Source organism: Aotus nancymaae, unplaced genomic scaffold (genome assembly GCF_030222135.1).
Source record: "Aotus nancymaae isolate 86718 unplaced genomic scaffold, 86718_ANA_hifiasm-v0.15.2.pri h1tg000057l, whole genome shotgun sequence".
Classification (NCBI taxonomy): Eukaryota; Metazoa; Chordata; class Mammalia; order Primates; family Aotidae; genus Aotus; species Aotus nancymaae.
In genome coordinates this window covers 59,961,705-59,979,313 of record NW_026988471.1, presented here as the reverse complement: position 1 = coordinate 59,979,313, position 17,609 = coordinate 59,961,705, and the positions used below count along the sequence as shown (strand labels likewise).

Below are 17,609 nucleotides of genomic sequence, written 5' to 3'. Positions count from 1 at the left end.
TCTCTAAGATCTATTTAATTGTTCTTTAGGTCAGATGATATGGATGCCTCAGTAGAAGATATTGGTGGTCGTTCATGTGTCACTCGCTTTGTGAGAACTCTGTTATTAATTATGGAGCATGGTGTAAAACCTCACAGTAAACATCTTACAGAGTATTTTGCCTTCCTTTATGAATTTGCAAAAATGGGTGAAGAAGAGGTGAGGCAATATCTTATTTATTTTTTGGTTTATGTACCTATTTTCAGTATTTCAAACTTAATTGCTTTTATTTTATATTTTTAAATCTTTTTGTTGTTGTTTAGAGCCAATTTTTGCTTTCATTGCAAGCCATATCTACAATGGTACATTTTTACATGGGAACAAAAGGACCTGAAAATGTAAGTACAATTCTGTCTTATATCAGGGATTTAGAGGCCATGGTTTTTGTAGTTTGTATCATGTGAAGTCCAGAGATGTTAGAACCCTTTAACCTTTCTTCTGGAACCTGATATTGGATAATGTGAAGGGTCTAAGATTGGTCGATGTTTTTAATCTAATTTTAATGGATATAGCAAGAGAAGAAACAACTAGGTAATGAAGTTCATTGGTAAGGTCCTAGAACAAAGCAAATAAACTTAGGCAAAGTGGTCACCTACTTGGGGATCTTACCAAGAATGTATTGTTTTTGTGAACATTTTGGTGCTCACATTTTTAAGCTCTTTGCTATTAAGTTTATGAGAGTCTTTCCAAAATTTAACTCACTGGTCTATTAATAATGTTAAAGTATTACATGAATTTTATATTGTCCATGACAACTGCATTGCGTTGTATGACCTGCTTGCACTCTTACTTAATCCTTTTCTTAACCGTAAGAGACAAGTACTTTTTATATCTCCATTTAACAGATGAGACACTTGAGACTTAGAGAAGTTAACTTGTTTTAGATCACAATGAGTTTAGCTTTGATCCTTGGTCAGACTACTGAGCTAAAACTCTTAAACGCTGTTTTGTAATGCTTCACAGAATATATACTAGTATTCTCTAATTCCAGCCTATATGGCTCCCTGCTTCAACTACTTTTCTTTTGCTTTATCAGATCATAAAATCTTTTGAGTCTCTTGCATTTAAAAGCCCAAGTGAATGTCTCTTTGAAATACCCACTGTTTGGATTATCAGGAAACTGTAAATAAGAATTTTTTTCTTATGTATATCTGGCATTTTTATTAGAAAATACTGTTTTATCATACTTGTAATTTTTTTATCCTGATTTATCTTCCAAGGATCTTGCTTATAAGAAAAAATTATTCAAGGATTTATAGGTAAGGTAAATAGTGTTGAGATTTTTTTTTTTTTTGAGTCGGAATCTTGCTCTGTCACCCAGGCTGGAGTGCAGTGGCGCAATCCTGGCTCACTGCAACCTCTGCCTCCCAGGTTCAAGTGGTTCTCCTGCCTCAGCCTCCCAAGTAGCTGGGATTATAGGCACGTACCACCACGCCTGGCTAATTTTTGTATTTTTAGTACAAACAGGGTTTCGCCATGTTGGCCAGGCTGGTCTCGAACTCCTGACCTCAAGTGCTCCACCCGCCTTGCCCTCCCAAAGTGCTGGGATTACAGGTGTGGGCCACCATGCCCGGCTGAGAATTGTTACTCTTTATAGTTCTTCCAATTTAATCTAAGATTGTCCTGAATGTCGTTTAGAGTGTTTTATGTTAAGGTTAGATCTTTGTGCAATTGTTTTTCATGTTACGAGCTCCTGCCAGCATCTGCATTGAGTAGTTATATAAAACAAGTCATTTGTTCTCAACGTGATATTAAAACCACCACCATATCAATATTGAATTCTATTCCAACTTAGCCTCAAGTTGAAGTGTTATCAGAGGAAGAAGGGGAAGAAGAGGAGGAGGAAGAAGATATCCTCTCTCTGGCAGAAGAAAAATACAGGCCAGCTGCCCTTGAAAAGATGATAGCTTTAGTTGCTCTTTTGGTTGAACAATCTCGATCAGAAAGGTGAAATGTTTCAAATTTAAAATGTTTAAAGCATGTTTGATTTTATTATTTTTAAATAATTGTTTACCACTAGCTTTTTATTTTATATGTTTAATTATATAATTGTTACTAGTTTTTATTATATAATTCTTTTTAAATAATACTACTATTCATCAACTCTTGTGACATGAGAATTTCAGTCCTTTCTACCAAACTTTTACTTTATCTCTGAGTCATGTTAGAAATAGTCATTGAAAATATATACAGTAAAATATCTAGCAAAATAGAGCGTGGATTCATTCTTTAACTTAGCAACTTCATTTCTAGGAATCTGTGCCCAGAATACAGAAAGATGTATATGCAAATTTATTTATTGAAACCATGCTTCTAATAGCAAAAAGACAAAAGGGAACTAGTTGAAAAAACAGCATCCGTTCAAAAGAGTACTCTATAGCTGAAAAAGGAAATGTGGAATTTATCTGTATTACCACAGAGAAATCTTTAGGATATGTTACTCAGTTTAAAAAGGTGGAGAAAAGTGTATATGGTATCCTACTTTATAAGGGAATGCTATGATGACACAGAGAGAGGAGAGAGAGAGAGTGTGTGTGTGTGTGTGTGTACACAACTGAACCTTGTTATTTGTGGATTTCCTATTTGCAAATTCGCCTGCTTGCTAAAATGCATTTGTAATGCCAAAATTGGCACTCGGGCAGCTTTTGCAGTCATTCACAGACGTGTGTATACGGAATGACAAAAAACTAGTTGCCTGACATGCCTTTCTAGGTAAGGTCAAACAAGACAACAATCTGCCTTTTTGTTTCAGTTTTCATATTGTAAACAAATGTACTTTTCACAGTGTGTGCTGTGAAAATTTTTCATATATTTATGCTTTTTGTTGGTGATGTTACTGTTTAAAATGGCGCTCGGCCAGGTGTGGTGGCGTGTGCCTGTAGTCCCAACTACTTTAGAGGATGAGGTGGGTGGCTTGAGGCCAGGAGTTTGAGGCTGCAGTGTACCACTTTGGCACCTGTGAATAGCCATAGCAGTCCAGCTTGGGAAATACAGCAAGATCCATCTGTAAAAATAAATAAAGAAATAAAATTGCCCTCAAGTGTAGTGCTGAAGTGCTCTCTAGTGTTCTTAAGCTCAAGAAGGCTGTGATGTGCCTTATAGGGAAAATATATGTGCTAATCTAAGTTTCATTCATATGAATTTTAATACTGTTGGCAGTGAATTAAATGTTAATGAATCAACAATATATGTTAAATAAGGTATCTTTTAACAGAAACACTCATAAAAGAAAGTTAAATGTATTGATTGGTTGACAGAAATATTACCAGAGGCTCACAGCAACTTCATTCTCTATTTTCCCTAGTAGCAATAATTTGGTATTTGCTAATTAAGTATTTGCCGCACTTTATAGAACACAACTACCACAAATACAAGAATTGACTATAAATCAAGAACTTTTTTTTTAATGGTTTCCAGTGGATAGAGGAAGAAAAACAGGGTGGAGGGGACAGGTATAGATTCTTGACAAATTTAACTTTGGAACCTGTAAATGTGTAATTATAAATAAGTGAATACGAAGTAATCTCTCAAAATCAAAAGCACAGTGAAATAAATGAACCTAACTATAATGTTAAATAGGTGTATTTCTAGTGGGATATATATGGACAAAAAAATTGCAAAATTATCTTAAACTGTTTTTTGTAATTATATTGTTTGTAATAAAAGTATTATTCTGAAAGTATTAATGTATATTACAGGATGAAGCAAGTAAGTAACTGTTAATGCCATTGGAAAGCAAGATTTTCAGCAAAAGAAGATAAAAATATTAAATTGTAGGGCTTTGCATAATTTATTTAAAACTAAATTTGAATTGGAAAATATCAGTAGCAGTTTATGGTATATTTTGCAAACAGAAAATCCATTACAGAAAATGTTTTACCTACCACTGTTTCCTGAAAAGACCTGGAAACCCTGTACAACCCAGAATCAATGAATACCATTGGCATCTAGGGTATAGTCTCTAGGTTTCATTTCCCACTAAAAGAATTAGGGTTCCCTGGAAAAACGACCAGTGTCAGTTCTTGAGAAAGAAATGAATAAGAAGCCTGCAATGTCTTATCATTTTGGAAAGCAAGGAGGCAGTCTAAGACTACTGAGGTCATGTTAAAGAAACTCAAGAGCCAACTTATGGAGGTTTCTACTGGTCATAGATTGGACAGCTTTGAGCATCGGTAATAACTGCAGTGGACTGTGAATCACATCAAAGATGTTTAAATACCTGAGTTCATAATAATACCTAAAAAGAAAAATTTTTTAGTTTATTAGCAACTTTTGGAGTATACTAGGAAATCAAATCATTATTTTTGAAACTGATAAATAATAAAAAACATTATCAAGCATTTATTCTACTTGCAAGTGTACTTCATGGCAGCCAAATGGTGATTGAGGGGAAGTTTGTGGTCTTACATGTATTCAAGCTAATTAATTAGCCAGGACAATTGGAGTTAGAATATCACTATTTTGGAACCCTAGATGAAATAATCTAGGCAATTATCATCATTGACAAAAAACCTTACAAAAAGACTAAGCCTTGATTGTGTGCCTCCTACAAGATAGTATTAATTAAAAAGCCACACCTAGGTCTCATGAAGTCTGGATCTGACTACCAGTTTATAAGACAGAGTAACATATTAAGACAGCACCATAAGGATACAATCAGTAAAATATAAATGTGAGAAAAACTACAGGACAAATGACCTTCAACAGATAAATTGAAAACACAAAGCTGGTGGGGAAACCAATAGGTTGAAATATTTAAGAGACATTTCAACTAATTATGGCAAAGGACTTCATTTGAATTCTGATTCAAACAAATTAATTATTTAAAAAATATTTTTAGAAACTTCAAGAAATTTGTACAATGGATATTGTATGATAGTATGGAAGTATTTATTTAGTCATGAATAATGGTACTATGGTTATGTTTTTGAAACATTTATGTTAAAGATACTATGATTTATGGATTAAATGATAAAATACCTGGAGTTTGCTTCAGAATAATTCATATTGAGTGGACGTGGGTACAAATGAAATAAGACTGGCTATGATTTTGGTAAATCTGAAGCTGAGTGGTGGAATACTTGCCCTATTCTATTTTTTAATATAGCTGAAAATTTTATAAGTTACAAAAGAAGTGTGCAATCCAGGTGTAGTGGCTTGTGTCTGAATCCCGGTTACACAGGAGGATCCCCTAAGCCCAGTAATTCGAGGCTGTAGTGAGCTGTGATCACATCACTGCACTCCTGCCTGGGCAACAGAAGTAGACTCCATCTCTAAAAAGGAGGAAAGAAAAAAAAAAAGGAAGAAACACAGTAATTTTAAACTGGGAGATGAAATCCTAATTTCTAGAAGGTCCGTTTGGTTTTGAAGGGTCTCATGTCAAAAAAAAAAGTAAGTAAAATAAGACCCATCCTACTGTTTTATGTACTAAAATATTAAGTTAACTAAATGACAGTAAAGTACATTTGGGCTTCTGTTTACCAATCCTGGAATGTTTAAAGAATGCATAAAAGACATTTAGCAAGCAAGTGTAGCTAACAAAAAAAATCATTTTATGATGGCAGCTTAGTACACTTATAATTGAATCAACAATTTTTGATACATGTTATGATGTAAATCACTGTAAAGTAATACAGAAGGAAGAAAAACTTATTTCCACTAATATTTTCTTTCAGGCATTTGACATTATCACAGACTGACATGGCAGCATTAACAGGAGGAAAGGTAGTACATTCTCTAATATTAGACAATTTGATCATCACAAAAATAGTAACAGTTCTTAAATGAACAACTTTTGCTTTTGACAGGGATTTCCCTTCTTGTTTCAACATATTCGTGATGGCATCAATATAAGACAAACTTGTAATCTGATTTTCAGCCTGTGTCGATACAATAATCGACTTGCAGAACATGTAAGTGCTAAGGAACAGTCTTAAAGGTTTTTGGAAATTTTTAAAACAGTATCCTGAAATTTGGCTAGGTACGGTGGCTCATCATGCCTGTAATCCCAGCACTTTGGGAGGCCAAGGTGGGAGGATTGTTTGAGCCTAGGAGTTTGAGACCAGCCTAAGCAGCATAGTGAGGACCCCTCTCTACACAAAATAGAAAAAACTAGCTGGGTATAGTGGCACATGTCTGTAGTCCCAGCTACTGAAAGGTTGAGGCAGGAGGATCGCTTAAACCCGAGAAGTCAAGGCTGCAGTGAGCTGTGATTCCACCACTGCATCCCAGCTGGGTGACCGCGAGACCCTGTCTCAAAAACAAAACAAGAATATCCTGAAATCCTCCTCTTTCTGTTTTAGATTGTATCTATGCTTTTCACATCAATTGCAAAGTTGACTCCTGAGGTATGTAAACATTTGTTAATTTACATTTTTAAAACAATTTTGACTACTGCTAATCTTTAAAATGAGCCTAATTGTTCTCGAGAAAAAATTTATCAGGGTTTCTCCTGTAACATAATAAGCTATTTTTAAATGTATAATGTGAATAAAATGAACTACCTAATTATGTCTTATTACAAATATAATTTTCCCAACTAAATGTAAATATGTGTATAAACTCAATATATCAGAGTACCACCTGAATGCCAGGCTTAAAAGTTGTTTGATTTGGAGCATATATCATAATTATGCCCAAAGAAAAGGTAGACCAGCCAGGACTTAGCATGTGTGGAAAAATATATAGAAAATAGAATATAGCGTTATATAAAAGTATTTTTGCAAAATGAAAATGTTACAGCTATTTTAACAATTGCTGTCAAACATTAATATAAATTGCCCCTCAGGTTGCTGTAGGAAACTTTTAATCTAAATTTTTCAGTAGAACATAGTTGTCTTATTAACAAAATTTATTTTTGGGGTTGGGGACATGTTGTTCAAAGGACATAAATTTTTATGAATAAGTTCTTTAAGAAATCTATTGTACAATGTGATTATGGTTAATTATACTTGAAAATCATTGAGTAGATTTTAAGTGTTCTGACGAAAAATAAGTGTGTGAGGTAATGCATATGTGATTAGCTTGATTTCGCCATTCTACAATATATACATATTTCAAGACTTGCATCATAAATATTTACAGTGTTTGTCAATTTAGAAAATATTTTTATCTTTTCTGAAATACACTTGACATCTGGAAAAATCTGTCTCATGTGGTTCCCAGTTGACTTTGTATCCCCTTGCTGCTGCTTTATGGTAGTTCACATGCAGAAGTATTGATTGAGCTCTTGCTCCCCTAGCACACATTTAAATGTAATGTTTAGTAGAATATATACTTCTTTTCTGCTGAAAGAGATGGGTTTATATTAATCTAAACGCACAGTCATGTATATGTTTTACAGGCAGCCAATCCTTTCTTTAAGTTGTTGACTATGCTAATGGAGTTTGCTGGTGGACCTCCAGGAATGCCTCCCTTTGCATCTTATATTCTGCAGAGGATATGGGAGGTAAGTCTTGTAATAAGTGTTTTCAGTGTTTATTTTCCTGAGGATTTTATTTTTATAATATCGTCACTACCATTTTAAGTACCAGTTTCTTACTGGGTACCCCAAGATGGTTTCAGTAAGTCACAGGTTTAGGGAAGAAGAGTTCTTAGCTAATCTAGTTGTATTAAAGACATTCTTGTAAAGTCATAGACAGCTTTAGCCAATTTTAAGGTTTCATTCTTCTACTCTCCAAAGTTCCATAAAGCAACTAGAATTCCTAGAAATACAAACCAAGTGTTTTTAAGAATTGACAGAAATGGTAGAGGAAGCACCAACCACCTTCTTTCTTCCAGAGCTACTGCTGAGGTCACAAAATTTCTACTTGTTTGAGTATTGGAAAAGCTCAAGACCAGGGGACAGCAAACTTTTCCCTACATGGTCAGATAGCAAATATTTTAGACTTTGTGTACCATACAGTCTCTGTTGAAACTAGTTAACTTTGCTGTGGTAGAATATAAGCAACCATGGACAAGAAATGAGTGGGTATGGGTGTGTTTCAATAAAACAACAAATCAGGCACCCACAGAACTTGACCTGCTGGCCATAGTTTGCTAGCCTCTACTCTAGATTCCTACGATTTACCTTTCTTATCAAAGAACTCTCCACAGCAGTACAGCGAGCTTCTCGCATTCTCACTTAGTACCAGGTTGGGCATGTAATTAGAAAAGTAAAGATGAGAAACCTTAGAGAATTAAAAGTACTTTGAAATAAATTTCCAAATTTAGCAAGACCTAGAAGTCACGGAGTCATCATATTTGTCTTCTGGTATTTGGTTTTTTAAAATTTATTTTGTAAACCAGTGACACATTTTTCTGAACATTTCCTGTTGATAAAAGTAAGTAGCTTTAAAAATGGGAAATAATAGGCTGGGTGCGGTGGCTCACACCTGTAATCCCAGCACTTTGAGAGGCTAAGGTAGGAGGATCACGAGATCAGGAGATCAAAACATCCTGGCCAACATGGTGAAACACTGTCTCTACTAAAAACAAAAATTAGCTGGGTGTGGTGGCGCACGCCTGAAGTCCCAGCTACTCAGGAGGCTGGAGGCAGGAGAATCACTTGAACCCAGGAGGCGAAGGTTACAGTGAGCTGAGATCACACCACTGCATTCCAGCCTGGCAATAGAGTGAGACTCTGTCTCAAAAAAAAAAAGGAAAAAAATAGGATAAAACCTTTTTAAGCTCTAATTGTCAAAAAAGTACTTTAGCTTTAAGTGTCTAATAGCATATACAGAAAGTAACTAAAAAAGTAATTGCTCATTCAGTTGGCCTTATATCCTCTTCTTGTGATGTTATTTGTAGGTGATTGAATACAATCCTTCTCAGTGTCTAGATTGGTTGGCAGTGCAGACACCCCGAAATAAACTGGCACACAGCTGGGTCCTACAGAATATGGAAAACTGGGTTGAGCGGTTTCTTCTGGCTCACAATTATCCTAGAGTGAGGACTTGTAAGTCAACTATTCAGAATTTGATAAACCATTTATTGTGCAAAGTTTTGTTTTGTTTTTAGGCAACTACAATATGCACATTGTTGTATAATACAAAATTCTTGGAGATTTTTTGTTTGTTTGTTTAAGGTTAGGAAACCATGTTATTTCTTGGGTAACATCGTCACTACTATAATTTTTGTTTCCTTGCTTGATAAGAATTAGAAGGTATGATCAGCATTAATGAAGGGACTGAAAGGTTAGAAAATCCTGTCTTTAACTTTTGAGAAGGTCAAGGATAAGATGATAATAAAGACATAAGCAGCCAGGCACGGTGGCTCACATCTGTAATCCCAACACTTTGGGAGGCTGAGGTGGGTGGATCACCTGAGGTCAGGAGTTTGAGACCAGCCTGACCAACATCTTGAGAAACCCTGTCTCTACGAAAAATACAAAAAAAAATTAGCCAGGTGTGGTGGCGCATGCCTGTAATCCCAGCTACTTGGGAGGCTGAGGCGGGAGAATTGCATGAACCTGGGAGGTAAAGGTTGTGGTGAGCCGAGATCGTGCCATTGCCCTCCAGCCTGGGTAACGAGCAAAACTCCATCTCTTAAAAAAAAAAAAAAGCTGATTGAAAATATTTGCTGAAATTATGAGAGTTATATATAAACACTTTTAGTCATACACGAACCAGTAAAAAAGAACTGAGACAGGTAGACAAATATCAAAAATATTTCACAAAATAGAAAATTGCTTGTAAATAAACATAGAAAATGTTATTTTGATAGTTCAAAGAAATGAAAATAAAGTAATTTTTAAATTTCTTGTAATTATTATAAACGTTTTCTATCTACTGAGAAGGTCCTACAGTGATACTCCAGTATCAACACATCTGGTACCCAGATGTTGGATTCTTTTTTTTTTTTTTTTTGAGATCGAGTCTTGCTCTGTTGCCCAGGCTGTAGTGAAATGGTGGAACCCAACCTCTGCCTGTTGGGTTCAAGCAATTCTCTCACCTCAGCCTCCCGAGTAACTGAGCTTACAGGTGTGGACCACCACACTCGGCTGATTTTTGTATTTTTGGTAGAGATAGAGTTTCATCCTGTTGGCCAGGCTGGTCTTGAACTTCTGACCTCAAGTGATCTGCTTGCCTTGGCCTCCCAAAGTGCTGGGATTACAGGGGTGAGCCACCATGCCTGGCCCAGATGTTGAGTTGTGAATACCATTCTCCAGTGAAAGAATTCACAGCTCCTAGGAGAAATCACTGATTTTAGGGCTGGGGCAGAGAATATACAAGATGAATGTGGAATATCTTACAGTGCCAGAAAGTTAAAGTACTCAAAAATCAGAATGGTGGGGGTATGTCAAAGAAACACAGAGCTAACCTCAAAGAACTCCCAGTGGCCAAAGCTGGAACAATTTGAGTGACAAAATAAATTACGTAGCACTAGCACTGGCTTATAACCTCAAAGATAAAATAAATATCCATGAGTCCATATTTAGTAGAAATAAATGATTTAATAAATAAATGGAGAAGAAACAAATTTCCCATACAAAAGAATTCCATATAATTTATGTACACATGTCCCCAGGAGGTGGAGCTTAATTCCTCCCTCCTTAAGTATGAACTTGGTGACTTTCTTCCAAGGAGTGTAGTGTGGGATGTGGGGGAAGTAACTTTACAGTGAAGAAACTTTACAGATACAGCTCAGCCAGGTGATTGATGTTAATAACATCACTGATCAGTGAGGTTGATAGTGTGTACCCCCTTGATAAGGTATGATGACAAAGGGTACTTTATCACTTAAGGTTTTCCGTCCAAAAAGCTATAACCTGGATCTAACCATGACACATCAGACAAACTCAAATTGAGGGGCATTCTGTGAAATACCTGACCAGTATTCCTTGAAATTATAAAGGTCATTAGAAACAAGGAAAGTCTACAAAACTGTCACAGCCAAGAGGAAGTTAAGGAGACATGACTAAATGTAATGTATACTAGCTGAGATCCTGGAACAAAAAAAGGACATTAGGACAAAACAAGTGAAATCTAAAGTGGAGAGTTTGGTTAGTAGTAATGTACTTGTGTTGATTTCTTAGTCACAACAAATGTACCATCATAATAATGTTAACAATGGGGAAAACTAGGTTGGGGGCGTGTATCAAAATTGTTCTTATTTTTAAATAAAAGGTTTATTTGAGAGAAACACCTTTCAGTGGAGTGAACACATGGATTGACAAGGGCACTCTGCTCATGGACCATTTTTTTTTTTTCCTGTAAGTTTAGTTAATCTCACCTTAATAGGCTCTTTGTAAGAGCAAGTAGTCAAAAACTGTCTGAGAGCTTTGTGCTCTTACAAAGACACGTGTGTTGGTCGGCATTCATGTCTTGACCCTTGACCATAAAACCAACCAAAAAATACTATGCTGAACCCCCAAAAATGTTTTTTAGCCAGGTGTTACACCTAACACTGATGATTGTGCTGAGAAAATGGAATCCTTGTACATTGCAGTGACATTGTTTAATACTACCATTATGAAAGGTAATTTAACAGATGTTTACCAAGATTCTTAAAAATGGTATGCCAAAAAAAAAAAAAATGAAAAAAAAATGATATGCCCTTTTAATCTCAGTAATACTATTTCAGGGATTCTAGTGTAAGTATATGGATGCCCAACAGCGTGATTTATAGTAGTGAAAAATTTAAAACTATTCAGTTAGGAAACATTGTTATAATGCATCATTTTTAAATTATAGTAGTGAAGACTATAAAGTAGTATGAAAAAGTGCTTCTGCTGTAACTTGGTAAGAGTCTAAATATTTGAATAGAAATAGTATAACTTAGAATAAGAATTAAAATAACATGTATAAAAGAAAAGCTTCATAGAAATACTTCTAAATACAACAAAATAAATGAGAACTTTTAATATAGAGAAAAGAAGAAAAATTGAGACATCAGTATCTTAGAGTTGCCATATAGACATGGAAGTAGACTTAGTATACACCTAGACCCAGGGACTCTTAAGTTATAAGAAGGCAGGTAACAAAATGGCAGGATGCCCTGTTCTTCCAAATTAACCCTCCTAACTTTTCTTAAAGATAAACATAATTTAAAAGTTGTGTTTTTTTTTTTCTGTAGGAGAACTTTCTTTTATTTAAAAGCAGGTAGCTTTTATAGGAAAAGAAGAGGTAGTTAGGTGTGTGATAAAGCAAAGTGAAATTTTAATTGTAGAATCTTAGTGGTAGGTGTGGTCTTAGTAGAGTTTTTTCCAACCTTATGATGTGTCCAAAAAATTGTCCCCATGAAATGTTGAGGTGAAAGTATATAACTCAAACTGAATGACTTTTTTTTTTTTTTTTTTGAGATGGAGTCTTGCTCCATTGCCCAGGCTGGGGTATAGTGCTGCAATCTCAGCTCACTGCAACCTCTACCTCCCGGGTTCAAGCTATTTTCCTGCCTCAGCCTCCTGAGTAGCTGGGATTACAGGTACCCACCACCTTGCCACCTTGCCCAGATAATTTTTATATTCTTAGGAGAGATGGGGTTTCACCATTTTGGCCAGGCTGGTCTTGAACTCCTGACCTCAGATGATCTGCCTACCTTGGCCTCCCAAAGTGCTGGGATTACAGGCATGAGCCACTGCTCTCAGCCAAATGACCCTTTTTTTTTTGAGACAGAGTCTCGCTCCATCACCCAGGCTGGAGTGCAGTGGCACAATCTTGGCTCACTGCAACCTCCGTCTCCCTGGTTCAAACAATTATCTGCCTCAGCCTCCCAAGTAGATGGGATTACAGGTTCCTGCCACCATGCCTGGCTAATTTTTGTGTTTTTAGTAGAGACAGGGTTTCACCATCTTGGCCAGGCTGGTCTTGAACTCCGGACCTTGTGATCCACCCTTCTCTGCCTCCCAAAGGGCTGGGATTACAGGCGTGAGCAACCAAGCCTGGCCCAAATGACTTTTTAAAATCATAAATTACTTTTCTCGATTGCAGTTTTGTATAAAAATTGATCAGGATGATACCTACATGCCAGGTTTTTGCATTTGAAATAACATAGTCTGGGCATAGTGGCTCACACCTATAATTCCAGCACTTTGGGAGGCTGATGTGGGCAGATCACGAGGTCAAGAGATTGAGACCATCCTGGCTAACATGGTGAAACCCCATCTCAACTAAAAATACAAAAAATTAGCCAGGTGTGGTGGCACATGCCTGTAGTCCCAGCTACTCGGGAGGCTGAGACTGGAGAATCACTTGAACCTGGGCGGTGGAGGTTGCAGTGAGCCAAGACGGCGCCACTGCACTCCAGCCTGGGCAACAGTGCAAGACTGCGTCGAAAAAAGAAAAAAGGAACACATATAACAAACTGAGCCTTAAAAAAAATCTAAGCAGACTAATATATGGGTAAAGAAATATCTAGAAAATGTAGTATTATGCACAAAGTTTAATTTGGAAAAAATTTGTAAAATAAACTAAAATTAATTTTAGAAACCCTAACTTTACTTGCTTTGACAATACAATGGAAATTATCAAATTATAGTTAGAATGGGGGCGACAACTAATGCTTGTGCTGAAAAGAACCCAAACTCAGCCATTAGAGAGTCTTGAGGGGGTTCCATAGTGAATATTGTTAGGAGCATTAGCCTGTGACTCTTGACAGGCTACACTTGAATCTCAGCTCTGCCACTAGCTGTGTAAGCTGAGATAGTCCCACTGTTGTAAGCCTGAGTAAAAGTGGGAATAATAAATGCAATGCCTACCACGTAAGTTATGATGTCAAATAGTGTACATTCAGTAAAGGCTCATAATTCTTAATAGTTACTACTATTATTGTTTCACCATTATCATCATCATTTCTCAAGGCAAAATCTAGGCTCCACCTCTTTATCTGTGTGACCTTGGTCTTTGCTTCTCCAAGATTCAGATTTTCCAGAGCACTTTTACCTCCATCCAGAGTGATTGTGAGGATTAAATAAGAAGTTTATAAAGCACTTAATTTAATTCTTTGTTGATAGTAACTGCTTTTACAGGTGAACTCAACTAGTTAGTCATTAACCCCTCAGCATTGTAACATTGGCTTAATAACAGTTTAACACCCAATTCTTTCCTTGGGTGTAAATTTAGCCTTAAAAGACTTTTAAAGATTTTCTAAAGTTCTCTAATTAGCATGTATGTAATCAAATAGGACTTTTATGTATATCTCATTCTGTCTTTATAACTGAAGTATATATTATCTGTCTGCAGTTTAACACCCAGTTCTTTCCTTTGGTGTAAGGTTAGCCTTAGAAAACTTTTAAAGATTTTCCAAAGTTAATGTTCTATAATTAGCATATATGTAATCTTATATATTGAACTTTTATGTATATCTCTGTCTTTATAACTTAAGTATATTTTACCGTTATCTGTAAGTTATTGCAAAGTAATTTACCATCATTTTTCAATTAAGAAAACTAAGACTGTAAAACATTAAATGGTTTGACCTGGTCAGGCACCTTTTGGTACATTTTCTGACTCCAAATGCTGGGTTCTCTCTATTAAATCATACTACTTCCTGAGAAGAAATAAATGATACAGTGGGAAAATTCTGCATCTTGGGAAAGCTAAAGAAAAGTGGTTTAAAAATTATTGCCACTTCAAAAATAACACAGTATAGAAGGTATCTATTTTTATCACCCCTTGGGATCTTTTTGTGGGGCCAAGGGGAAAGCAGAAAGATTATTAGAGATGTTCTTGCCACTTAATTTTTATTTTAATTATTAAAGGGAACAGTGGCTTTGTGATTAATGACTGCTATTCAGTCTATTTTATATCTTACAAAGATCTGACAGTTTTGTTTTACATTTTATAGCTGCAGCTTATCTTCTGGTGTCCCTTATACCAAGCAATTCATTCCGTCAGATGTTCCGGTCAACAAGGTCTTTGCACATCCCAACCCGTGACCTTCCTCTCAGTCCAGACACAACAGTAGTCCTACATCAGGTCTACAACGTGCTCCTTGGTTTGCTCTCAAGAGCCAAACTTTATGTTGATGCTGCTGTTCATGGCACTACAAAGCTAGTGCCCTATTTTAGCTTTATGACTTACTGTTTAATTTCCAAAACTGAGAAGCTGATGTTTTCCACATATTTCATGGATTTGTGGAACCTTTTCCAGCCTAAACTTTCTGAGCCAGCAATAGCTACAAATCACAATAAACAGGCTTTGCTTTCATTTTGGTACAATGTCTGTGCTGACTGTCCAGAGAATATCCGCCTTATTGTTCAGAACCCAGTGGTAACCAAGAACATTGCCTTCAATTACATCCTTGCTGACCATGATGATCAGGATGTGGTGCTTTTTAACCGTGGGATGCTGCCTGCCTACTATGGCATTCTGAGGCTCTGCTGTGAGCAGTCTCCTGCGTTCACACGACAACTGGCTTCTCACCAGAACATCCAGTGGGCCTTTAAGAATCTTACACCACATGCCAGCCAATACCCTGGAGTGAGTAAAATTGATACTCTTTTTATCTGTATCCTCAAATAGATTGGAAATAACCTGTTTTTCCCCTTGTGGGAAGTGGTGGCAGAATATAGAATAGTCTCACCATTCTTTCTTAAGAACTTTATGTATATTTGTTTTCTTAAATACATATATAAAATGCTATATTGTTATAAAATTGATAACTGTGAGGATAACTTTTCTTAGGATAAAGTTAAAAGTTTCGTCTTTAGAAAACTTAGCTGTTTTTTAATTTGTGGTTTTGTAAATGTATTCTTGTGTGCCTAATAAAAAAAGTCAACTTTATGGTACAGTCTTAAGGAATTGAGTACTTTACTGTTTAAAAATGAGTTATTTGTTATCAAGATCTACATGCTATGCTAAACTGTGAGCTAGACAATTTTATATCTAAAGCTAGTATTCCCCAGTATTTGTTCTCAGGCTACATACAAACAAATGAAGTGCTTAAGAGATCAATCAAGATACATCTATATGCAGTTTAAATTGGGTCCCTTTTTCTCTGTAGACTATTTGTAGGTTTTACATTAAGTTTTTCCTGCTAGATGTGATGTAAAGCTGTCAAACCTGGATAATGCTTTTCACTGTTGCCCCTTATTTTCTGTTGTAAACTGTACTAGACCATCCTTTATAGATCAAATTGTCTTTTCTAGATGATGCAGTGAGTTGTATAGAATCTCACACCTAGGAAAAATAACCTAATTTCTAGTCAGAGAAAATTAGAATCCCAGGCTGGGCACAGTAGCTCACATCTGTAATTTCAGCACTTTGGGAGGCTGAGGCAGGTGGATCGCTTGAGACCAGGAGTTCAAGACCAGCCTGGACAACATGGCGAAACTCCATCTCTACAAAAAATGGAAAATTAGCCAGGTGTAGTGGTGCACACCTATTGTCCCAGCTATTTGGGAGGCCAAGGTGGGAGGATCACTTGAGCCCAGGAGGTTGAGGCTGCATTGAGCCTGTAGAACAAAGCAAGACCCTGTCCCAAAAGAAAAGAAAAAATTAGAATCCCTACAATACAGCAAAGCAAGTGAGTGTATTAAGTACCAGGATATTCAAAACCAATGCCATAAGACTACAAAATGACAATCTTGTGACATCAGTGAAATGTAATGTCTTTTATTGTAGAATGTCCTTATCTATTAGAAATTTTCGTGAAAATGATACTGAAGTCAGTTTTTTGCTTTGGGGGTTTCAGTTCATTGACAGGTATGTGTTAGAAGAGCAATTCTCTCCAGACATGTGCATATGAGTCTATTAAAATCACAGCTAGCGACTTTACTAAAATATTTGTTTTTACTTTTTAATTCATCAAGGACTTGAACTGAGCATCAGTCTAGAAAAGCATTTTAAATGTTGGAACAAAGGATTACCTCATATGCAGTATTAATTTCAGTGTTATTTAGGCATTTAAAATCTTTGTGGCAAAGTGATGATTTCTCATTCATTAAAGAAAAAGTGGGTAGGAGATGATATGGCATGCCCCTGGGTATACATTTGAAGTTACAAAAGTAGTGCTTTGAGCAGTAGTAAGACTAAAAATGAATTACATTCACATAGCTTTTACTCTTTCTAAACTTGTATTTTAAGACTTGTTGAGTAATTTTAGTGTATACTAACATTTTTAAATAGAATTTACTAATTTTATAACTTTCTGAATGGTACTGTAATCTAGCTTATTTGTATAATTTTAAGAGTTGGTTAATGAACATAGAAATGAGAAACTGACCTTCTAAAGTGCTATAGGGTTAAAAGATCATATGGCTTATTTGGCTTTTTTAGGCAGTAGAAGAACTATTTAACCTGATGCAGCTGTTTATAGCTCAGAGGGCAGATATGAGAGAAGAAGAATTAGAAGATATTAAACAGTTCAAGAAAACAACCATAAGTTGTTACTTACGTTGCTTAGATGGCCGCTCCTGCTGGACTACTTTAATAAGGTAAAAACATGTTTTTTAGTTTAGTTTTGTTTTTTCAAGTGAAATGAAGACCATCCTTTTGATGTTAAGTGAGAAATCAGTTATGTTAGGGAAGCATTTGTGCATGTAGCCACTTTGGAAGAACTTACGATTTGAAGGTTCATGAACTACGTTTACACAGTTTTTGGTCTGGCTTTCATTTGTATTTGTGTATGTTTTATCAGAATTTTAGGGTTGA

The 17,609-nt window shown here is 35.9% G+C and overlaps 1 protein-coding gene across 4 annotated transcripts in view; it reads left to right on the top strand.

Annotated features, from left to right (window-relative positions):
- USP34 (ubiquitin specific peptidase 34) overlaps positions 1-17,609 on the top strand; it is a 292,847-nt gene that overhangs the window by 249,589 nt on the left and 25,649 nt on the right. For all 4 annotated transcript variants that reach the window (XM_064364160.1, XM_064364157.1, XM_064364159.1 and 1 more), the window contains 10 exons: positions 30-198; positions 303-377; positions 1,835-1,986; positions 5,715-5,763; positions 5,847-5,951; positions 6,342-6,386; positions 7,382-7,486; positions 8,827-8,974; positions 14,803-15,437; positions 17,235-17,392. In XM_064364160.1, coding sequence (XP_064220230.1) covers positions 30-198; positions 303-377; positions 1,835-1,986; positions 5,715-5,763; positions 5,847-5,951; positions 6,342-6,386; positions 7,382-7,486; positions 8,827-8,974; positions 14,803-15,437; positions 17,235-17,392 — 1,641 coding nt within the window. The remainder of the gene's footprint in view (positions 1-29; positions 199-302; positions 378-1,834; positions 1,987-5,714; positions 5,764-5,846; positions 5,952-6,341; positions 6,387-7,381; positions 7,487-8,826; positions 8,975-14,802; positions 15,438-17,234; positions 17,393-17,609) is intronic.